At 45.7% G+C, this 24,358-nt stretch overlaps 2 protein-coding genes across 7 annotated transcripts in view; one reads left to right on the forward strand and one right to left on the reverse strand.

Moving 5' to 3' along the window:
• Znf329 (zinc finger protein 329) overlaps positions 1–3,584 on the reverse strand; it is a 27,835-nt gene extending 24,251 nt beyond the window's left edge. Inside the window, exon 1 of one of the 3 annotated variants that reach the window (XM_087200828.1) lies at positions 3,455–3,584. The gene's annotated coding sequence lies outside the window, so the exon portion shown is untranslated. Of the gene's footprint in view, positions 1–3,134; positions 3,417–3,454 lie in introns of those variants that run through there. The other 2 variants (XM_004866545.4, XM_087200827.1) reach the window with 2 other exon arrangements.
• On the forward strand, positions 3,551–21,150 carry Znf274 (zinc finger protein 274). Of its 4 annotated transcripts, XM_004866546.4 has the most exons (8): positions 3,551–3,688; positions 3,864–3,936; positions 4,707–4,833; positions 5,546–5,641; positions 15,619–16,107; positions 18,289–18,389; positions 19,320–19,446; positions 19,778–21,150. In XM_004866546.4, the coding sequence occupies exons 2-8, from the start codon at positions 3,904–3,906 to the stop codon at positions 20,929–20,931; spliced, it is 2,127 nt and encodes a 708-aa protein (XP_004866603.1). In that variant the 5' UTR covers positions 3,551–3,688; positions 3,864–3,903; the 3' UTR covers positions 20,932–21,150. The 4 variants fall into 4 exon arrangements, with proteins under 4 accessions (XP_004866603.1, XP_021101723.1, XP_021101722.1 ...); XM_021246063.2 differs by lacking the exon at positions 3,551–3,688 and having other exon boundaries at positions 3,712–3,936; XM_021246064.2 differs by lacking the exons at positions 3,551–3,688; positions 5,546–5,641 and having other exon boundaries at positions 3,710–3,936.
• Positions 21,151–24,358: the final 3,208 nt, after the last annotated feature.

A 24,358-nucleotide genomic window follows, 5' to 3' on the forward strand; every position in this document is an offset into this window, starting at 1 on the left:
GGTGCTTCACACATAAACTCTGAAGACTTTCCTCTCACTCTGATTCTAGGTGCTAGCTTCTTTCCTGAACACAAGGGGGAGCTCATCTACCCTTACACTCCCTGGTGCCAACGTGGCTTTCCAACACTCACTGGAACTCCTACCAGGGTCCCCATCTCCTGCTTGCTCCCTGGATATTGAGTCTTCATTCCAGATCTCTATTAGCAAATCCAGAAATATCCAGCAAAGAAATGCATTTCTCTCCTAGACTTTGCAGAAGAAAAGCATCTTTGCTGATTTTTGTCCAGTAAGCAAATTTTGAACTTTTCATTTCCAGAGTTGTGAGATAATTTATTTTTATTTAAAGCCATCCAATTTCGGTATCTGTTACAGTGATAACTGAAAGCAAATACAGCTCCATGTCAACTTCCTCAGTCAAATGTTGCACAGCTACCTGATACTTGGAACTATGACAGCTGCCTTGAGACCATGAAGACCTGAACCTTGGAACTAACCAAGACAATACATTGAGCAAGGCTGAACCCAAAGTTGGATATGTCTAGCTTCAGACTACAGCTGAGCCTAGGAACCAGCCCTGGAGGCCCCTGCCTCTGGGCTTCACACAATTTAAGAAAAGAAGTGGTGGCACATTCTGTTACCTGCGACCAACAAAGTATCTTACATGATAAGCTTCCCTTGCTACCCACCAGTCATGCTGAGCCAGGATCTGGGCTTCCTAGAGGCATCCATCAGAAGTGACCAGGCCCTCCAAGCAGGCTGAGCCTCACTAGCCTGACTCAGAGTCAGTCCTTAGGAGATGGATACCACAGAGAATAGACACTCGCTGTGTTCAGCAGGAATGGCCCAGGAGCCTCAACTGAAATCTCAGGGGCACAGCAATGGGGTTGCAGACGGCAAAAAGACAATCCAGAGTCCTGTGTCTGGAGTGAAATCAAGCTGCAGGAAACAATGAGTTGCAGTCTGATTATTTTTCTGTGGTACTGGGGATTGAACCCAGGGCCTTTGCAGTGAGCTACATCCCCATCTTTTTTAAATTTTTTTAATATTTTGAGCCAGGGTCTCACTAAATCACCAAGTTGCCCTGGGTAACTCAAACTTCCAATCCTCCTGCCTCAGCCTCCTAGAGTGCATCACCACACCCAGCTGGAACACTTTTGAACTAGTAACTTCTGTGGACATTTCTCAAGTTTGAATCCAATTTGTTCCTTTGAAAACCAGCAGTTCCTTGCCTCAGATTTTGAGGAGGGAAGTACAAAGCCATATATAAGGTCCAGGCCTCTCAAAAGGCTCCATTGTAACTCTATTTGCTATTTATTGGGTCTACTAAACTTGAAAAAACTGACACTTTCAAACACTGGCCTTCCTGTCCTGGAACGTAAGCACCTCATCTCTGTGAGCTTACAGTTCTTCCCAGAAACCTGTTTTACATGAGTCCTCTGCATTTCCCAACAGACCAATCTCACTTTTCAATGATTCTACTATAAAACTATTTTCCCCACATATTTGTTAGTTATTGAGAAGACTTTGTGCATACATATTTGAGCGCTGATTTATATCAATTTGTTTCTCATTCTGCCTGGCTTATTTTGACCTCGGTGGGACTGTGTGGAAAAGTGAAAGAGAGGGAGAGAGAGATTGAACTCAGGGCCTTTACACGGAGCTACAACCCACTGAGCTCTCGGTAAGTCCCTAAGGTACCCAGGAGAAGCCTGAATTGGGGATCTGCCTGCCTTAGCCTCCCAGAGTGCTGGAATTACAGGCATGCACTACTTCCATCGTACTTAAGCCTGTTTCATAATCTTATTTGTAGCTAGAAATTTTAAAATTCAGATTGCTGAGAGCAGCTTTTCTTCTTTGGTTTGGATATAGCCTTGGTATATAGCCTTTCAGGGTTGCTGATCAGAATATGAAAAAGACTGAAGGAGAAAAATAGAAGTCAATTTTCATGAGAGAAGGCAGACTTCCTAAACAAGGAGAAATACTGGTGGGTTGTATTCAGGACCAGCAGTTAATATGTATCTAGCTTGTTCTTTGCATTATAGTGGGCAAAAGACAAGACATCCCCACACTGGGGACAGCGAGGGGGAAAGTGGGAGCCCAGTGCTCAGTGACATAAGTTCTGAGTGGTCAGAAGCAGCACCAAGAATCAAACACTTGCAGATTTTCCATTCTGTGAAGAAACTTTTTTATGTGGCTTTTCAGTCATTTGCAACTGATCAAAGCCTGGCAAATACAGTGCAAGGGTATGAATTGGATTATTCCAAATCCTCTTCACTGGTGTGTCCTGCATTCTGTGGACTTTGCACATTACACCTTCAAGCAGACCATTTTCTGGAGGGAGGTTTCCTCAGCCTCGCTCACAGCTCAAGTTCTTTACCCTTTCGCCTGCTCAAGTCCAGTGTACATTATTTTGTTGACCTGATCTTTGATGCTGGGGGTAAGCAGGTAAAGAATATACAAACAGCAGTAATTGACCATAAAGCCCCTTTTCTGAGAAACAACTATGATAACACTAGTTTCCATGTAAAATTTAGACTAAATGCAAAACAATCAAATGAAAAGGTGTAGCCCAAGGGTGGGTCATTTCCACTGTGGTAATAAAAATCAACAACACTCCCTTAACCACTTTGGCAGGGAGTGAGCAAAGGAGCATGGGCAGACGCAGGGCTCCTAAACCCTGCAAGAAACCCTAGGGCAGTGAAGGATGGGGGTCAGTGAGCCCTGAACCCAAGCAAGAAGAGAGAGCATTAGAGCGCCTGGTCTCGTGGAAGCCAAGACCACACCGGGCCGGGGGGCCTGCGAAGAGTACATGGAGAGTGGTCTATGGGAAGACAAGCGGACACCTGGCTGCCCCAACTACAAAGCGAGGTCACGGTCAGTGGCCCCTGCCACGCACACTTACTCACTTCTATCCAGACTGGGCTAGCTCCGCAGCCCTGAGACTGGGGGACACTCAACCCCATGCACACCTCTGCCCCGTTCTCCGCTCCCAGGAACTAGCAGGACACACAGCCCGGTTCTCCGCACACTTCTGGTCTCCCAAACTTCTCCCAGGCCCACCCCCGACCGGGGCGAAAGCCCGGAACCGCCCACCGCGTCCCTCCACTCCGGCTGACTCCAGCACCAAATCTCACCCTCTTCCGCCCTCTCCGCTCACCGCCAGCGTAGAGTGAAGCCTAGTTCCGCTCCGTCCTGGAACAAGGGTGGACCTTGGCTCCGCCCACACACTTCCCGTCCGCGCTGTCCCGGCCCCTAGAGCCGGCGCGCCGCCAAGTAGGCCCGCCCCGCACTTCCGTCCTAATCCCTCTGAGGGCAAGGCCTCCAGCTGGCCAACGCCTCCGCCTCTTCCGGCCCGCCCTTCTTCGCTCCTCCCCTTGCCTCAACTCAGGTCCGCCCACACGTGGTCAACCTTGGGATAAAACACAATTCCTCCCCGGCCTTAGTCGCCACCTACCGAGGTGCTGGGCCCTGGCAACCTGCTATAGGTACCTTCCACCCGAGTCCTCCCCCTCGCAGTTGGGCAGTCGATGACAGCCCGATCACTGCCGATCGCGGTTTCACGTGCCCCCCAGACGGCACGTCAAGATGGCCGCCACTGGGTGCGCAGGGGCGTCCGGGAGTTGTAGTCCATCCGGCGCGCAGACGCACTTAGCCGCGGCCGTCAGGCGCCATTGTGCGGCACGCGCCGGTAAGTACAGGGTGGGTCGTTACCGTCGGCGACCGCAGGTCGAGCGTAGCCTCGGGGATGACGCAGGGCGCGGGGAGGTCGGGCGTGGGCGACATGAACGGGGCGTTTCTGCGGCTGAGGGCCCGCAGCGCCTCCCGCCCTGAGCCTGCCGGCCGTCCCTTCCTCGGTTTCCCAGAATTCCGCTCGTCGCGAGGGTCGCTAAGGACGAGGACAGCATGGCTGCCGGGCTGCCGAAGCCGTGGGTCTCTGTGAGTAGCGGCGTCTGGGTTCTGAGCCCTCATCCCCGAGGGCAGCTGCGGGTGGAACTTCCCCTCACCTCTGGAGGCCCCAACAGGAATCCCGCCTGGGGGAGTAGCTGCTCTGCTCTCCGGGGGTGGATCTATGAGAGCGGGCCTGGACTTGTCCAGTCAGGGATTAGGCTCGTGCTTACTCAACATCGACTTTGGGATCGACCCGAAGTAACGTGAAGCTGTGCTGGGTGGGACACTCCTGTAATCCCATCAGGGAGGCTGAGGCAGGAAGATCGAAGTTACGAGCCAAGCCTGGGCAACTTGGGAATTTATGAGATCCTGTCGCAAAATTTTTAAATAAGTAAAAATTTTTAAAGGGCTAGTGATGTAGCTCAGTGCAAAGGCCTTGTGTTCAATCCCCGCGGGGGGGGGGGGAGTGCGTTGAGATCAGTAACAAAAGAGAAAGGTGAGATGGATCCCTAGCAGGTGAAAGAGGTAGAAGCAAGAGGACTGGAGGTGGGAGGTGAAAGCTTGATCCCTGAGAGATAAATATGTGCACACCAATTTTAGAATCAGATCCTCACATTAAATGAACAGATTTTCAGACCTGAGGTCTCACTTGCAGTCCTTACTGTGACCTGAATAGGACCAGGCTTGGGTTTCCTCAAGGTGTCAAAGATAGGAGCTCCAGATGAGACAGGAAGAATGCTCCTCAGTTATCATCCCCCCTCTTTCTGCCACCGTGGAGGAGGTTCTGCCCAGGCTGAACAGGATCCTGTGGGTTTTAGGAACCGGTGGTCTTTGAAGATATAACACTGACTTTTACCGCGGAGGAGTGGGGACTGCTGGACCTCAAACAGAAGTCCTTGTACAGGGAAGTGATGCTGGAGAACTACAAGAACCTGCTCTCAGTGGGTAAGGCTGGTGTCCATGCCAAATCTGTGCATTGTAGCAACAAAGGTGCTGTGGAGGTGTCTGCTGTAGCCTGAGTAGAGGGATTTAAGCATGGGGCCTGAGAGAGAGGGCTTTTCCTTATATCCACAGGAAAAAGGCAGTTTCTCAGTATGACTTCTCAAGCTTCACTGAATCTATCCCTGTCAGCCCCTGAATACTAGGGTTGGTTTATTGGGGATATTTTCAGCTGTCGAAGTGGATGTTTTTTGTTTTTGTAATGGTTCCAGGGGGTGAGGTATCAGTGTTCCAGAGCTCAGCTATATACTGTGCTCATCAAAGATCCTGATCCTTTTTGTATCTGTGGTTCTTGTGAACCTTTCTGTTGTCTGGTTAGTCATTACATAACTGGCTCCAAGCTTTGTGTCTGTGTTGAAGGCAGAAACAAGGGAAAGAGACAATCCTGTCCAGCTCTTTCACTGCTGTTACATTTAGCTAGAAAGCAGATGCTTTCCAAAACTGTCATACCTTCACCCCCAGCCACCTCTATTCTCTAGGGAATCTAGGAAGTCTGACAAAAAGGATGCATACACTGGTGTATGTGACTGCTGTAGGTCCAAGGTCATTTCATAACCTAGCAGGACAGAAGCCAGAGACAGTGTGTGTTGCACCAGGACAGTATTTTTTTTTTCTGAACACAGACCTCCCCAAGTACTATCTCTTTTCCCTTGAGCAGAACATCAGCTTTCCAAGCCAGATGTGGTATCTCAGTTAGAGGAGGCAGAAGACTTCTGGCCGGTGGAGAGAGACATTCTTCAACACACAATTCCAGGTGAGAACCAGGCACATGGGAGTTCTGCAGGGCACAAGCCTGCTGGTTAGACAGAGATTGGTGTCTTAGAAAAGAGATGGATAGTGAGAACCAGGTGAGGTGTTATGGCGAGACTCAAGCTGCAAGTTTTTCCTCTGACCTCAGTGTCCTGCTTGGTTGAAAGTGAACCTGTTGTTAGTGGCCAGTAGTTCATGTGTTGACCGTGGGGTCCTTTGCTTTTTCTATTCATTGTCTACTGTTCTTTCCCTGTACAATCATTTATAATTTTGATGTGTTCTTTTGGCCAGATTATGGGGGGGGGTTGTGTTTTTGAGACAATGTCTCACTGTGTAGGCTAGGCTGACCTTGAACTTGTGATCTTCCTGCCTCAGCCTCCTGAGTATTGGGACTACAGGTATGGGCCACTGTGCCCAGCTAGGCAGGCTTTTTTCTTACATAAGTGTGCATGTAAACACACGTTCACTTTTAGGTGTTATACATAATACAAGCAGGTCTACATTATTTCTTTTAACAGCTCCAATGTAGTTCATATTTGATTTCTCCTGTCTGTGTGGATATTCAAGTTATTGCAAAGAACTTCCTTATATACATTTTTCTGCGGGTACAAGTTGATTTTCTTATAGGTTGGATTTCTAGGAATAGATCCATAGGATTTACTAACATGTAAGTTAAAAATCTGGTAGCAATAAATTGCTAGCACTTGAGAGGCTGAGGCAGGAAGGTCACTGAGTTTGAGACCAGCCTGAACTACATAGTGAAACCCTGTCTCAAAAATTAAAAAAAGTTGCTGTCTAAAATCCTTCATAATACGGTTGTTGCTGAAGCAGCAACAAGCCTCGTCACCAGAAGTTTGTAATGGTCTTTTAAGGTTTTCCTATCTTACAGGCAAAGGAAAATGTTTTCAATTCAATTCATATTTTTGTCACGACTGACAAAATGACTCATTTTTGTGGCCTCATATATTTAACTCCAGCCCCTTTATTTTTCTTTCTCCCTCTTTTTCTTTTTTGTGTGGTACTGGGGATTGAAACCAAGGCCTCACATGATCTAGGCAAGTGCTGTACATCCCTAGCCCTTTTTAAATTTATTTTACATTTTGAGACAAGATGTTGTTAAGTAGTCTAACCTGGACTGAAACTTGCAGTCCTTCTGCCTCAGCTCCCTGAATAGCTGGGATTACAGACATGCACCATCATGGATCTTATTGGTGAGGGGGCAGGGGAGGTGTCCCCTATGTATTTTGGATATCAGTACTGAAATAATATATCTTAGACCAACATTTTTGTGTGTGTTTGGTTCTTTGGAGATGGGATTGCACTGTGTTCCAGCCTGGCCTTGAATTCACTATGTAGCCCAGGCTGGCCTGGAACTCATTGTGATCCTCCTGCCTCAGCCTCCTGAGTGCTAGGATAATAGGTGTGCACCACCATGCCAGCCCTGTTGTATTTTTAAGTATAGTAGTCTTTATACAGAAGATTTTGTTTTTGTTTTTGAGACAGGGTTTTTCTAAGTTGTCTAGGCTGGGCTCAGACTTGGAGTCCTCCTATCTCAACCTTCCTGAGTGCTGATATGCTGATATTACAGATGTGTGCCACCCTCTGTGCAGAAATTTTGTGATTCAAAGAACTTTTCCTTTTCAAATTTGCCCTTATATATTTGTTTTGATGGTACCAGAACACTGACCTAAATCCCCAGCCCCTGTATTTATTTTTGTACTGGGTTTCTTATGTAGGCAAATTGTACTTCCATGTATTCAAGCATTTTTTGCTTTTTATTTAGTTTTAATTTATCTGAAGTTTTCTTTAATATATAGTATGGGAGACAAGTTCTTTCAACATCATTTTCTGACAAAGATCTTCATTTATTGGAAACACTAGCTTTGTGTGGATTAAATTGTGGTCGTAGTGCACAGGCTCTTTTTGGGCTCCTTTGATCTTGTCTCTGAGGAGACACCACATTGCTGTACTCATTACAGCTTTATAATGAGCTGGGATAAATGTTAGTTCCCCTGGTACTGTGAAAACAACTCCTTAGCTGACATTGGCCATCTAGTTTTTCACGTGAACGCTTACGTTAACTGGTCTGGGTTGAGAAAATCCTGTTAGAGTATATCTTACAATTTTGATTGCATTGCATTGGTGTTATCTGATCTGTTACTTGATTCTGCGTCTTGCACAATTGTTCCAGATGAACTTGTCATACTGCTAAATTCTCTTATTTATAAGAGTTGTGTTAGATTCTCGTTAGATTTTCTGGTACAGAGTCATTTTACCAACGTGTATAAAAGAAGAGGCAGTTATAGTTTTATTTCTTTTGAATAGTCTCGTAGTGTAATTGGTTTCATCACCAGTGGTATTTCAAAACACGCTGATAGCATGAAGAGTAGGTATCTAGTCTGATGTAAATTGGAAAGGTTCTGGGTTTAAAGAGCATGATTTTGGATTCTCCTTTCTTTTGGATCAGTTTTTATCTAAATGATTAAGGTCATCTAGCTTTTTCTAATGAATGGAAGCAACTAACATTCCCATTTTCCCTTCCAGACCCTTTCAAGGTAGGTCTAAGGAATTTTACCTTTGAGTAGTTCTAGTGGTATTGATAAAATTAGGAAGGTGGGGGTTTTTTGTGTGTTTGCTATCTTCATCAAGTGTGCTGGCTGCAAAGCACACTGGCTACTTCTTTGCTCTGAGCTTGAGAATAAATGGCATTGGAAACACCTGCCTCTGGTATGTTTAGCTGTGAAATTTCCACTTGGTCCCCAGCTTTATTTTGCCACCAAATGGAGGGACTGGAGTCTCTGAATATTTGCCCCCTTTTCCACATTTTAACTTGCTTATACTGTTTCTGGGATTTTTTCCAGCTTGCCCACCACCCCCTCCCCTTTTTTGAAACAGTATCTCGCTATGTAGTTCAGGCTGGCCTTGAACTTGTAGTGATGTTCCTGCCTCAGCCTCCTGAGTGCTGGGATTACAGGCTTGCACCATCAGTCCCATCTGATTTTATTTTCTATTTAAAATACTTCTGTTCTTTCATTGAAATTTCTTGTTAGCACATATCCCCAAATTGTGCCTCATCTGCCAGACCTCCAGTAATACAAGCACTTCTTAATCTGCCTGTGATGGGTTCCGCCCCGTGATTGCTCCTCTTGCTCCAACCTCCTTGTGTCCCTTCCTCCCTGGAGCCAAGTCCCATGTCCTAGCAGTGTACTTTTGATGGTCTAGAGTTCCCTGAATCTGGCAACTCGGGAAGGGAGCACTGTGGGCATCTGTAGTTTTGCACATCTGAGGAGAGCTGGCGTCTCAGAGGAGAGGAGAAGGGGTAGTGTCCCAGGGTACAATCCAGGGAGAAGCTCTTCGGGATGGTTTCTTGGGGGCTGGGCCTGAGATGGGCACCCTGAGTCTTCTCTGTCAGAGGGTCCTTCATGAGATATTTTCCTTCTCTTTCCTTCCTTCCTGTTTTACACCTCACAAATATTTATGGAGGGCTTCTCCCTTTTTCTCTGATATAGTAAACAGGTGATAAACCAAAGGCCAAACAATCCCCGCAGCCAGAGGCTTCATAGACTAGTAAACGATGACCTACAAACAGGTTCCTCAAATGTAATGGCAAAGTGTGAGAAGCACCAAGGAGGAGAAAACATGTGGGCGGAGCAGCAAGGAGGAATTGTTCAGAGAGAGTATGTAAAGACAGTGCAGGCTTGACAGTGAGCTGATTTCTTCAGGCAAAGAAGTCTTTAGAGATTAAAAGTTTTGTTTGTTTGTTTTTCTTATTTTTTTGGTACCAGGGATCGAACTTGGAACTTTATTCTTGCAAGGCAGGCAGCAGCACCACTGAGCTAAATCCCCAGCCCCATTTAGACATTAAAAGTGATAGTGAAGAGAACTTCCAGACACAGAGACACCACTTGGGGTGGCCATGAGACGGGAAAGAGCTAGACACTTTTCAGCAAACAGAAAGTTGTCCAGTGAGTTCAGGATAGGTAACTGGATCATGAAGACATGCAAGTTATGTTTAGCAAAACCCAGAAGGCCTCATGAGCTGTGAGGGAGTTTGATTTTAGTTCTTGAGCAAGGCTGTGACATGGCTTTTCACAGCAGTTTGTGAGGAAAGAGCTTTGGAAAGGAACAGACAGAGGCAGACAGGAGGCTGTAGTATCATGTAAGGGAGAGATGGTAAGACTTGCTCTGAGAGAGTAGTAGCGGGACTGGGGAGAAGCAGTTTGGTTCATTCACAGGGGACTCAGTGGGGCTAGGTTAAGTAATTGGCCTCAAGGGACAGAAGAAAGCTGCTAGAAATTCCTCACTGGCAAGCTAAAACATTATAAAATTTTCTGTGAGCTTTGTAATCTGAAAACTTAAAAATGCATTCCTTTTTCTATATGTTTGTGACTTGTTTTGAAAATATGAGGGAGAAAACAATTCCTGAATTTTTGCATTAGCCAGTTACATAGAAAAGTTTGGCAAAGCCATAGACTGTTTTGTTGGGGGTTTTTGTTTGGTGGTTGTTGTTTTTTTTTTGCCCCCCACCCTGTACCAGGGATTGAACTCAGCACTCTTGCACTTTTGAGGCAGGCACACTGCCACTGACCTAAATCCCCAGCCCCTGCATAGACTGTTTTGAAGAGCAGAAATACATGGATTTTTTTTTTTCTTCTTACATTGAAATAATTTTTAACCAAAAGTTGCACTAATCATGCAAAGAACTCACAAATAACTTTCACCTTGATTTAAGTGTTTGAACCAGCCCATGTCATTACTGGTTCTGTCAGTGAAACATGACTGAAGGGATCATGGGGATAAAAAAAGAGGTTTGTAGAGCTATTTGAATGCATCTCTTTAGACCTCAGAAATGGGTTCATGGAGCACATAGAAATGTGAGAGTTTTAGAATGGCATACTTTACCATTAAATGAGACATCTGTCCCTTGCAGTAGCCTTTCCCCAACACTAGAGTGGCTTTGCCTCTCAATGCACAGAACTGGTTTTTAATGCAAAAATGGACCTTTTTGAAAACTCAGCTTTGGGTGCGTCTCAAGCTTTCCATCATAGCTAAGACAATAGCAGGCACTCTGTAGAAGTAGAAGGGAAAGTGGATAAATGCTAAGACAAATAGCATTTGTCCTCAGGAAAGCACTGTATTGGGCAAGATGCTATCAAGATAATATGATGGTCACTACTGAAATCAAAATAGACAGTACTCATATCTGCTGTCATTTAGTGTCCCTTCAAGAAAATATTGCCACATGCATGACTCTTCAGTGGAACACTTGAAAGTAAACTACATTTAATCTTTAGGAAAGCAGTGCAGAGAAGAAATAAGCTAACAGATCATTTAACATTTTCAATTTAAAATATTAAAGAAGAGTAATCCTGGTACTCTGGTAGGTTGAGGCAGCAGGATCACAGTTGGACCCAGCCTGAGCAACTTAGTGAGATCCTATCTCATTTTTTTATTTTTTTATTTTTTTTGTGGTACCAGGGATTGAACTCAGGTCCTCACATTTCCATAGCAGGTGGTGAAACCAGTGAGCTAAATCCCCGGCCCCCTGTCTCAAATTTTTAAAAAAAGCCCTGGGGATGTAACTCCATGGGAGGACTCTGGATTTAATCCCCAGTAGTGGGGTTGGGGGAGAAAGCATGAAAAAAGCCTTGTAAATATGAATGTAGCAGCTCTTTTAAAAATAACGGAGAGGACCATTTATTTGTGTGTTTTTGAAAGTAAGACAAATCCTTCTCTGGATTTCATCCTTCATGTACCTGAGGGGATTCCCATAGGCTACAAGATTAAACTTGTGGAGATTGTAGAAAATCAACAGAACACAATTTATATGTATAAACAGAGGTTTGTATAAACATGGTTTTATATAAACATAGTTCTTCAAAGAACAGGATAGAATAAATGTTTAATGTGAGAAAGCCTAACTTCAGTGCAGTGTGGACTTCCTTATTTAAGAGAAAGCTCATATAAGAAATTAACCTATAAAGACCTTGGGTAGAAGTACTTTTCATGAGTTTTTCAGTACCTGAAAAGCACACGGGGAAGAAATCTCAGGAATGATTGTAGCAGGAGACTTATGACCTAACTCATTCTTACCTTAAGAGAATTCATACTGGACCAAAAAAAAAAATCCCAGTTGAATTGAATTTGGAAAAGTTCTTACACCAAATACTGTAATTAACATTTGAGAATACTAAACCATGAGAATGTGGTTGGTGTGGGAATGTGCATCATTTCCTTACCCACCATCAAAGAGTGGTATGGCAGAGAGCCTAAGAACAGCCTTAGGATGGGTTCCAGTGTCAAAAAAACTCACAAGCATCCCTGCGAACAGAACAGCATGGAAGCCCTTCAGTAGGAGTCCTCATTGTATTCTGTGTCAGAGAACTCATATGGGCAGGTACCCTTGGAATGTCATCTCTGCAGGCAAATCACCAGGCTCCTACCTTACTTGACAAAGTGAAAAGGCCTCATCTGTTTTTATATCAGATGTGACACAGATGACAAACCACTACCTAAAGAGTATATCACAATAGTAAAATAAATCCTATCTTTAAAATTTTTTTCTTATTACCAGATCTGAATGTCTAGAACAAGTATTAAATAATATAGATGAGAAACAAGTACCCTTAGATCTGAGTGTGTCCCCATTGTGAGCACAATGATGGAATTACTAGGAGTTCATTAAGCTACTACTAAGTGAATTAATAGCTCCACAAATTATGAAAGACAGGAGTTTCTTCAAGGAGAGTGTCTTGCTGTGGTGATCCACACTTGTAGTCCTGGCACTCTGGGAGGTTGAGGCAGGAAGAGCAGGAGTTAGAGGTGTGGAAACTTCATTGGATGTTCAGTTACTGCTGGGTTGAAGGCCAGTGTAATACCTGAAGCTGTGGATATGTTATCAGACCCTATGCAGTACACATATGCTGGTTTTCCCCCATACTTGTATCCACAAGATAAACTTCTTACCTTTTCACAGCTTTGCTGGCATATCCAAATGGCCAGCATCACTTTTTTTGTACTTTGAGGCCATTGGTTAAGTGAAATAAGGCTTACCTGAATATAGCCACTGAAGTAAGTACTACAGTAGTCTATAGTTGGGAAATGGTTGCTAAGGGATTAAACTAGTAAGTGACAGCTACTATATAGCATATGCAGTGTTTGATAGACTGGACAAAGGAATGATTCTTGTCTTGGGCAGGAAGGAGCAAAATGGCATGAGATTCTATTACTAAGAATGGCATGCCGTTTAACTCTTAACAAATTATTTCTGGAATTTTCCATTTAATACTTTTGGACCATTACAGTGGACACCATTTACTGATAAGAATTATTATACAGCTCCATGTGGGTGAGTGGGTAGGTTAGTCACAGCTGTGGCCTGGGTGGATCAGAAACCAGGTTGACTTCTACAGGCTGTGAATTTAAGTCCTACCATTTTCTCCTCCATGAAGTGGAGCAACTAGTTTCCAGACATAGAGGGTGGTAAGGATTACCTTGAAGGGCTTGGAGTGTGGTTCTTGGGTTAAGACGACTGAAGTGCATAAAATGACTGGGGCAGTCACTTCACCACCAGTTTCTAGGCCTATTGCTAGTCTCACCGACTGTGATGTCCTTGGTTCTACCACACCCGGTAGGTGTTTTATGATAACTGTGGGGCTGTAGGATTACACAGGGCAGAGGAGGGATGGTGGCTGCATATCCACTGTGCCCCCAGCACCTGTAGGACAGAGGGGCAGAGTCCCTGACATCCACACACAGACTCAGAGGCTCTAGCAGGACGGGCTTTTGTGGACACTCTTCAGCAAGTGACATTTCTGAGTGAGCCTTCAATGGAAGATGCTGGAAAAGGACCTGAATGCCCCCAAGTACACATGATCAAGATTAAAAGACCAGAAAACTAGATGAAATACAGTAAAGAAACTCCCAACAGCTGTTTTCCAGGAGGTAATGCACTAAATAAAAGTCCCCCTTGATTAAGGAAACAAAATCTTCAAAGTTACTAAGCTATGAAGCAGAGGAGAGTTAAGATTAATTTTAAGTGCCATTTATAATGGTCACTTAATGATACCTGTGCCCTGGCCCAGATCTACCAGGGAATCCAGGTTCACCCAGGTACTTAATCTTGTGCTATTGGGTCTCTAATAAATTCCTATTCCTGGCCTCCTGAGTTACCCTTAGGATAATTAAGCCTAAGAGCTATTAATTGAAAGACAATAAATAAACAAGCTTTTTAGTCATCAGGGATGTGGATAGGGGAGTAAACCCCTAGGAATCATAACAGGAAGGGAACTGAGTAGCTGAGAAGTAATTTGGGGAGACAAGCCTCCAAATGAAAAGAGCTTATTTTGGGGGAGAGGTTATCTAATTAATCTTACCAAATGTAGACAAGAGACTTGCTGTGGCTGAGAGTTAGATGCTCACCTCACCTGTCCATTTTGCAGCAGTTTCCATCACGTTATGGTCTGTGAAGTGAGTACCAGGAAGCCAATCCAGGCCACCATGGAGAGTCACAAAATTAGGGAGGGGAAGAAGGGGAAGGATCTAGACTGGGGAAAAAAGGGATTGAGGATCCAAGGCAAAGCACTAAGGGCTGCACTCCCTGACCTGCACATTTATACAAGGGTGAAAATACAAGTTTACTCTTGACGTCATTTATGCCATTGAGCATTGCAAGTATAATTAGGAGTCATATTCTGATTATTTACGTTTTTCTGCTTTTAAAGTTAGCATTTCTTTTTTCTTTTTTTTTTCTTTTTTTTTTTTGCGGTACCAGGTATTGGACTCAGGACCTTGCACTTGTGAGACAGGTGTGGTGCCACTGAGCTAAATCCCTGGTCCAAATTTTGGGGGAGGTTAGAGAGCTTGCTTCCAAAGCATTTAGGACTGGCTTGGAGTTCAGTTCATCAGATGTGCTCTTGTAGATGGCTGTGCCAGGGCCCAGAGCACCTGCCTTTGCCAGGGATATTTGTTCTTAGTCCCAGTGGAGGCAGAAGTGGGTTCTTCTTGGGCTTTGTGCATATGCAGTGTTTACAGGTCTTAACCCTATGTACTTTTGATGTAATGTTTTAAATACCCTAAAGTTGACTCTTATAAAGTGTTTGAGTGGTTTTTAATATGTTCACAAAGTTGTGCAACCATCACTACCATCTAGTTCCAGAAGACTTTTTAGCACTTGAAGAATTACATATTTGCTAGCTGTTATCTTCCACTTGCTTTAATTCTTCCACCTCTTGGCAACTTGTCTATTCTGGACATTTCATATAAACATAATTATACCACATGTATTCTTTCATGTCTGGCTTCTTTTACTTAGATATTTTCAAGGTTCATCCATGTGGCATATTAGCACTTCATTCCTTTTTATTGCTAAATCTTTCATTCTACGAAAGACCACACTTTGCTTGATGGTAGTCTGATTTAATGATTCTATGACTTTATGATGGTGTAAGCCTTGTCTGTCTGATACAAATTGTAATGTGATGTTTGATAGGTTAGATGAATTAAATGCATTTTCAACTAATGAAATTTTGGATTTATCATGATCATAAGACAAGAGGTTTTCTGTATTCACCAGTTAACAGACATTTGTGGTGTCTCATTTTTAGTTACTAGAAATAATGCTGTTGTGAACATTTTTAGTATAAGTTTTATTAGGTATATATACATGGGGACAGTTCCTGGGTTGTATAATAACTATGTGAAACAGTTTAACAGCTCCTTAAAAAGTTTAAAAAGTGTCACAGCATTCTGTATTCCTACAAAGTTCCTTTTTTTTGAGTGCTGGGTATTGAACCCAGGGCCTAGTGTATGTTAGGAAAGTGCTCTACCACTGAGCTACTACCCCAGCCCCACCATGTATCTTTGATAGTAGCCATCCTGGTGGGTGTGGTTTTGATTTGCATTTTTTTGATAGTTACTGACCTTCAGCATCTTTTCTTGTGCTTGTGGGACATTTTGTGTTCCTCTGCTTTTTGTTTACAGAATGTCCTGGTGCTGAGGCTCCACTGGACTCTCAGTTGAGTCCTGTTCCTACTGAGAATCCCCTAGTAAACATCAAGGTTGTTGAGGTCCTCACCCTGAACCAGGAGGTGGCTGGTCCCCGGAATGCCCAGATCCAGGCCCTTTATGCTGAAGACAGTGGCCTGACCACAGACATCCTCAGGAAGCCAGCCCAGCAGCTGAGAACATATCCAGCAGACCCTGAAGTCGCTCACCAGAAGTTCCGGCAGTTCCAGTATGAGGAAGCCATGGGTGCCTGGGAGGCTGTGGCCCAGCTCCGTGAGTTGTGCCAACAGTGGCTACAGCCCAAGGTGCACTCCAAGGAACAGATCCTGGAGTTGCTGGTGCTGGAGCAGTTCCTGGGTGCACTGCCTGGGAAGTTCCGGACGTGGGTAGAGTTGCAGCACCCAGAGGACTGCCAGGCAGCCATAGCCCTGGTAGAAGATGTGATCTCAATGTCCAAGGAAGGTGGTGAGTATGGTGAAAGGGTGTGGTGAGAAATATCTTCTAAGAGGAAAGACTGTTCTCACTCTGCAGACCAAAGGTGTCTGGGTCTGTGTGTGTTACCCAGAGTAACTGGAATCCCATGATGGCACCCCACGCTGTGATGTTTAACCTTTCACAGGCTTCCAGGGAAGCTCATGGATACAGTACTTTGCTGTCATCCCTTTGGGGTCCAGGCCACACATAGCTGTCCACCTCTCCAAAAGGGCTATGGATAAAGGCAGAGCTTGCTAAGTCTGAGGCCCAGCAAGAAAGGCAAAGCTGTGACAAACGAATATGCATGTGGCGTTGATGGGGTGGAAAAGAGGTCAAGGGCAGTGGCAGGACTTGTGGAGGCTTCATCTCTGCAGCTGACACCTATGTGAACTAGAACTTGGCCGGGTGAAGAAGTGGGGCAGGAAGGATATGACAAGCAGAGGCAGCATCAGCATGAGGGCCCAAGATGGAAGTGATCTCAGTACAGTGTCCATAAGTCAGGGAAATGTTGGGTAGATTTGTGGTAGAAGGAAACAGGATGGGGCTGTCCTGTTAGGAGATCTTTTTATTCTTTAAAAATGAGACAGCACTTGCATTGTTGCCAAGGGTGGCCCTGAACTCCTAAGGTGCAGGTGATCCTCCTATCTCAGCCTCCTGAGTAGTTAGAACTACAGCACACATCACTGTACCAGCTTATAGGGGTTTGCATGTTGCCTTATAGCATTGGGGAGTCTTATGCTATGGCAGTGGGAATTGTCCCTGAGTTGTAGGTGTGAGCAGCCCATTCTGATGTGAGCTTTAGTCTCCTGGTTATAGCACGTAGGGGTGGTTAGACGGGGCAAGGCTAGAAGGACATTGGTCATCTCAGAACCAATGCTGTGCACACTGCGAAGGGCAGTGATTTGTGCAGAAGTAATAGTGGTGAGTGGGGCAAGGGCACATTGGGATGTGTTTACAGATGAGACTCTGAGACTTGACTCCTCCATCAGGCTGAGCTTTAGGAGCATGAGGGCTCTTATGTTGCTCACCTCCATTTTCCACGTGCCCAGGTGCCTAGAAGATGTTTCTGGAATGAAGAGATAGTTGACTGGTTGACATTTGTATTTGCAGAGGAAGGAGGAAGCAGGCAGGCAGGAGCTGTTCATTTCAGATTCACTAAGTGCTGTGGTTGGCAGAGTCATTGCCTCAAAGCTGCCTATGTCTCAGAACCTGGACCAATAGAGGATGTTACCTCACATGTCCACAGGGACTTCATGGAGTTGTGAGCAAAGGTGATACAGAGAAGGGCCCATGAGCCAAGATTTTGGAGCAGCCTGTAGAAGCTGACAAGGCAAGCAATAGATCTTCCCCTTGGACCTTCGAAAGCCCTGGTAACTCCTTGACTTTAGCTTAGTGAGGCTCATATCAGACCTCTGATCTCTAGAAATTTAAGGTGATTTTTATTCATTCAATCCACTAAATTTATGGCAACTTGTCATAGCAGCAGTGGAGTATCTGAAGCAGATATTGGGGAGGTAGTTGTAGAGCTCCTGAGATGGTTCACCCTGAGCTTAACACCTGTCACAGAGAAAGACAGGAAGAAGCCTCCTGGGAACTTTGAAAAGAGTGCATTTGTGTTCATTGTGTTAGTTGGGACTCAATGGTGTGACTGCCATAAAACCTTATAGTGTCTCTACGGAGAAGCAAATAGGCAAGTTCCAGGAGGAAGAGATAGTAGGCCAGCCTGGGTCACATCATGTGCCCCCTTGACAGTGGGTAGAAGTCCACGGACCATGTAGGGACACATGAAGGCCAGATGTGAAGGAACAAGGTTGGATGTTGGGTGGGGCAGAGTAGATGTTTCATACGGTGGAAGTGATGACTGCACTAGTGGCCAAGACCCACCTTTCATGAGGTGGCAGTCAGATGGAGGGCAGGTAGGGGTGCCCACAGGAGGGGGCCTGAGGCATGAGGAAGGCTGGCTGTCACTGAGGAAGTCAGGGCCCAAGACAGTTCCAGGGGTGTGTAGAGACAAGAGAGGGTCTTGGCAATGGGGAGACTGCCCTGTGACCTTCTGAGTGTAGGGGCTTGGTCATAAGCTGTGAAAGGCAGTGGCTAAAGGAGTCTGGAGACCCAAGACATCCTGTTGTTAAGCCCTCCCCACCCTCACCCCACATGCGGTGTCTCCTCCAGCACTGCCTTCCCAGGTGTCTGCCTGCTTTCCCAAGGCTACCACTCAGCAGCAGAGGAAAGAGAAGGATACAGCCATCTTGCCAGTGGCAGAGCTGCCTGAGGTGAGTAGGCTCTCACCCTTTGTTCCGCTTGGCACAATGTCCCCATGATGCATTCCTCCTCTGCCTCTGGCTTTCTAAGGCCTCCTGAAGGCTGGGCTACTCTGAAGCAACCCACAGGCTAAGGACAGCACTGCCTGTGGCCATTGAGGTATACTTGAGGACCAAGACAGGGCACCATAGCCTAGAGTAGAGAGAACCCCATTATAGGACAAGAGGGCTGACATAGAAGAGGAGTGGCTACCAGCTAGGTGTGGGGGAATGTGAAAGCCCTGCTCCTACAGAAAACACTTGGGGTTTGTGAGTGAGCCGTTAAGTCTAGGATTCCTCTCCCACAGGCTGGGATGTGGATGCAATAGGGCTGATGCTGTCCAACCAGCCATTAGAGTGGTGGTGTATATGGCATTGCTTAGTGCTGTTTGCATTGTAAGTGGCTTGCCCTGGCTCAAAGATTTGAGTGAATTCATTGGCTCTTCTGCAATGAGTAGTTGAGTCAGGCTTCAGGCGAGGCTATGTACAGGTGGCCCAGGTAGTGGAAGGATTACCAGCCCATCTTGTGGCTCCTCTGTTTTTTCCCATTCCTTCTCAGGCAAGCTCTTCTACTTCTGGGCAAAATGCCTCCCAGATCCAGGCAAAGAGGGTGGGAAGTCCTGTCAGCTACCCAGAAAGGACTCATCATGGCACAGCCTGGGTCAAACTGTCCATGAAGCCAAGGGCTTTGTCCACCATGTGGGGCAGGGCAGCACTCAGTGGGATACCTTGGATAAGATACAGGCGCAGACCTGGCTGTTGTGCTTGTAGTTCTGTCTCCATCCCTATGGGGATCTGGTTGTGTAAAGGGTCTTGATGGACTTGTGGACCCCGAGTCATTATCTGAACAAGCCCCCAAGGCACAGAGTCCCTGGCACAGGAGACACACATGTGACATTACAGGAGCCGGTGACCTTCCAGGACGTGTCTGTGGACTTCAGCCAGGAGGAGTGGGGCCTGCTGGGCCCAGTGCAGAGGACTGAGTACCACGATGTGATGCTGGAGACCTTGGGAAACCTAGTCTCCGTGGGTAAGGGTGCGCTGCCTTCCGGGTGCTGTAGGTCTCGTGCCTCCTTTGGGACTGGCTGTGCACTCAGGGTGCCTTGTTCTATCCAGGGCCTTTAACTGGAACCACAAGCCTGCAGAGTAGATGCTTGGACAGATAGAAGCCTCAGGTCTCTCATCCCCAGGATGAGAGAATCTAAGGGCATTTCCTGCCCCCGACCATCTCTTGGGCACCAAATTGAGCCCTTCCCTCTTGGCTGCTTCTCAGTTTCTCAGTTGCTCCCCAGTTTGAATGACTGTGTGTGGATCCCATCCTGGCACCATCTCTGCACTGCACACCTTCTGGTTTCTTTCAGGGTGGGAGACTGCAGCAGAAAACAAAGAGTTAATTCCAGATTCTAATGTTCCTGCTGAAGAACCCATTTATGACCCAAAAGTGAATGAATTGTCTAGGGAAGGCACCCAGCCCTCTGCCTTGGAAGATCTCTTGCAAGATGGCATCACAGAAGTCCTGCATGCAGCATTTCAAGAAGAGGAGTTTGCTGAAGACAAACCCATCCCCCAGAAGCACCTCACTGAGAACCCTGAGTCAAAAGCAGACCCTGGTCTCGACACAAGCCAAACTTCACCCCAGAAAATTCCTCCTAGGAAATGTTTCCGCAAACTACTCTCACAGTGTAAAAGTGTAACCCATAGTTCACACATAAAAGATCACCAGAAGGGCTATGAGCCAGGCAAAGCCAGGGACAGCATTGGTCACATGAGCCAAAGTTCACATGTGAAGGTTCAACAGAAGGGCTGTGAGTGGGGCAAAGCTGGGGAGAGCAGTGGTCAAGTGACCCAGCATTCACAAGTGAAACTTCACCGGAAGGGCTGTGAGCCAGGCAGAGCTGGGGAGAGCAGTGGTCTTGTGATACAGAATTCACATGTGAAAGCTCGTCAGAAGCCCAGTGGGCAGAACAAAGCTGGAGAGAGCAACGGTAGTAAGAAAACCGTTGGCCAACGGGTTCCACAGGTCATGTTTATAAAAATCCATAGTGGGAGCCAAATTTGCCGATGCAGTGTATGTGGGAAGTTGTTCCGAAATCCAAGGTACTTTTCTGTACATAAAAAAATCCATACAGGAGAGAAACCATATGTCTGTCAGGACTGTGGGAAAGCCTTCGTGCAGAGCTCTTCTCTCACACAGCACCAAAGGGTGCACAGTGGTGAGAGGCCCTTCCAGTGCCAGGAGTGTGGCAGGACCTTCAATGACCGCTCAGCTGTCACCCAGCACCTGCGCACCCACACTGGTGCCAAGCCCTATGCCTGCCAGGACTGTGGCAAGGCCTTCCGGCAGAGTTCCCACCTCACCCGGCACCATAGGACACACACTGGAGAGCGGCCCTACGTGTGCCACAAATGCGGGAAGGCCTTCACCCAGAGCTCCCATCTCATCGGCCACCAGAACACACATGGCAGGAGGAAGCATAAGAGGAAGCACAAGAAGCAGCCACCTCCTGCCTCCTAGCCCTCATACCACTGGGAGCATCCATCCCACCATCTCCCGTGATGCTCCCATCTAGGGATAACATGTGACAGGGAAGCTGAGGAGGACAACCTGTGATCAGAGGATACTGACACCTGCTTAGCACATGAGTAAATAGATAAACTGTGGGGGACTTGCTAATGAGTACATATTGGAAAGAGATTTAATTTTTTATTAAAAGTAATATTAATGAAATCTGAAGATGCTTATAAATTTTAAAAGTTGGGTACCAAATAATCTTTGCCCTGATAATTATATCTGTAATAAAGTATTTATGTGTCAGCAAGGTCGAAGAGAATATGGATAAACTATATATTTTTGTTTAGAACTTGTTTCCTACCTAAACAATGATTTGATGTTTAAAATAAGCAACATTAAAACATGAGGTTGTGAGATAGTTCAAGCAGATCTGTACACAATTGCAGCATCTTAGCCCAGAGGTCCAGGTAAGTCCAGACAAGTGAGTCATTCCTTTGCTGATGAGTTATCCCACGGGGCAGGAACCCCCTGAGCATGGAACCTCCTGGAAATGTGCAGTTGCTTTGTTTCCAGTCTCCTGAGGGACTCCAGGGAAGGAACCTCTGGCCATTTGCCCATCACCAAGTTAAGCAACAAGATGGTGGCTGTACTAGGTGTGTATTTGATGCCTGCATTCACAACAGATGCACACTGAGAATCTCCAAGTTGCACAGCCTGTGGCATGGAGAACACTGCATCCAAGAGCTCTACCATTGCTCTTTGCAGTTGTTTTGTTTTGTTGAGGCTCTTGCTGTGTAGTTCAGGCTGACCTTGAACTCACTATGGAGCCCCAGGCTGGCCTTGAATTTATAGCAATCCTCCTGTCTTAGCCTCCCAAGTGCTGGGATTATACAGGCCTATGCCACCACACCTGGCCACTCTTGCAGTTCTGCATGACATTTAAAAACATTTTAGGGCTGGGGTGTATCTCAAGAGTAGAGTCTGTACTTAGCATGCACAAGGCCCTGGGTTTGTTCCTAGCCTCCCCAAAGTAAAAATATTCTATAGGTATGGTGAGCACATACCTATAATCCCAGAACTCTGGGAGGCTGATGCAGGAAGATCACACGTTGAGAGTGTAGCTTCAGCAGTTTAGCAAGATACTGTCAAGGTTTTTTTAATTCCAAAAATAGAGCAGAAATACACATTCACCAGCCATTGGTCATGTGCTGCTCTGCATGAGCTTGTACATCTGAAACAGGTACAGTTAGGTCCTCCATACTTAAGCCCTTTCTCTGAAGACATGGTTCAGAGTGGCATAGGGGAAGATGTACTGCGGATGCTCCTCCTGGCTACACACTGCTAGGTCAGTTCTGGGCATGTCTTGAAAAAGCTAATACTCATTTCAAGATACCCTGTAGCAGTCACACTCTGCCTGATAAGTGAAAAGTAGTAGGGCTGCTGGTGCTCCCTTAGCACCTGGCCTCTCTCTCTTCTGAGATTTCTGGGGCCAAAGGGGGCCTTCCCAAAGTGGGTGCTTGTGGACAGATGGAACCTGGACCTTTGGTGCCTTCATCCTCTGAAAATTGCAAAAAAGGCACAGCCAAGTTTACAGCCCTGTCTGACTCGTGTCCACCATGTCTGCTCCCACATATGCAGCCTGTTTGTCTTCCTCATCCCTTGATGCACAGAATCTGCAGGTTGAAGCTGAAGACCTTCCTGTGTAGAGATGGGCACTGTGCTCTCCTGCAAACCTTTCATCTCCCTGAAAGACAGTCTCATTGTCCACCAAATGTGGGCATGATGCTGGTTCAAGAAAGAGTGAGACCTGGGGGATACTCAGTGACCTGCCAAGCTAGGTCAGAGGCTATAGTACCTCTGCCTGTTCCCATACAGATCCCAAGCACAAACACCAGCCTTTAAATCACCTTAGCCTGGGGCCAGCAGTTGGTCAGTGGTCCTGGCCAAGAAGAGCCTACAGTGTTATCTCAGTCACATGAGGCCAGACTAACCCCAGAAGTCCTCCATTGTAGGCCTAGGAGCTAGCAAACTACTTCAGGTATTCTGTGCCAGGGGCTGGGGATGCCCTGTGGGAAGATTTCCAGCTGAAACGGTTCTCCTTTGTCTTTGGACTAAACATGAGAAAGAGTTAACTGCTGAGGTCCCCAGGATGGCGAGACTAAGGCAGAGATGGGATCCAAGGCATGGTTAGGTTGAGGAGCTGCCACCAGGGGCACTTACCTTGACCTGTGTGCCATATGCCCCACCCACTGGCTCTGTGGAGTAGACCAGGGACAGCTGCTGAAGGAGAGCTGTGCTTCCCAGCTATTAGATGATAGTGGTGGATGCTCACATGCCTAGAGTTGGCTTATACCTGCATCAGACCTTACACAAAAGTCATTCCTAACAAGCTAATGATTTCCATGGGGGTTTTTTTAATGCAAAATTTAAGATAATTTATAAATATATGGGTTACAAAACTTGTAAAGAAACTAAGATGTATTCATTTATAAAAGAGTAGATACAATGTATTCTATATAAAAATGAGAACTTTTCTTGTATGTCAAAAAATATAGAGAAGAGAAAAGAATATGGGCTGAGAAAAGTATGACACAAGTGACATACAAGATTTCACATTGAAAAAAGCTGTTAAAAGCAATAAATCAGTTATAAAGATAAATCTGTTAGAATTACAACAGATTTCTCAATACAAGCCTTAGAGGTCAGGAGAGCTTGAAAACAACCTCTAACCCCAAATTATATATCCTAAACTATCTTTCAAAATTGATACAGAATTATAGTCTTCCCATGACAAAGAGTACCTTAAAAATTAACCAGCATTCCAAAAACTTATCTAGGATGTCCTAGAAAGAGACAATGAAGCTAACTGTGCCAAAAGTTTCAATGAAATGAATATACCAAGTAGGGTGAGAATTTAAAGGGTAGGGGTCAGCAACAGGAAAACAATGCAATGACAGGAATAAGTCAATACTGTACCTTTCAGTAATAACTACCAATGTGAATGGTCCCAACTTCTCCATCATAAGACAGGTTGGCAAGTTGGATTCAAAAACAAGACCCAACAGTATGCTGTATAAAAGAATGCACCATGTGGCACCCTGCCTGAGAGCCAGTTGGTTATGGACTGAAACCTCTACAAACTGTGAGCTAACTAAACTTTCCCCCTTTAACTTTGGGAGTCAAGTATTTTGTCTCAGCAATGTTTTCTCAGAAAATTAAGACAAAAAGTACCAGAGAAGTGGAATTGTTGCAGTGACTATACCTAACCATGTGGGTCAGGCAACTTTGGGACTGACTTGTGGGAAGAGTTTGGAAATGTTCACAGATGCCAGCTGAAAAAGTAGTTGGACACCTTATGCTATACTTTATGGGAGAGTCTGGTCAGAGCTCAGAAAACCAGAAGGCTGATAGAATGCTGCTTGCTGGTAAA

This window comes from Heterocephalus glaber, unplaced genomic scaffold (genome assembly GCF_053883595.1).
Source record: "Heterocephalus glaber isolate CG9 unplaced genomic scaffold, H.glaber_assembly_v1.0 deba00001745, whole genome shotgun sequence".
Lineage (NCBI taxonomy): Eukaryota > Metazoa > Chordata > Mammalia > Rodentia > Bathyergidae > Heterocephalus > Heterocephalus glaber.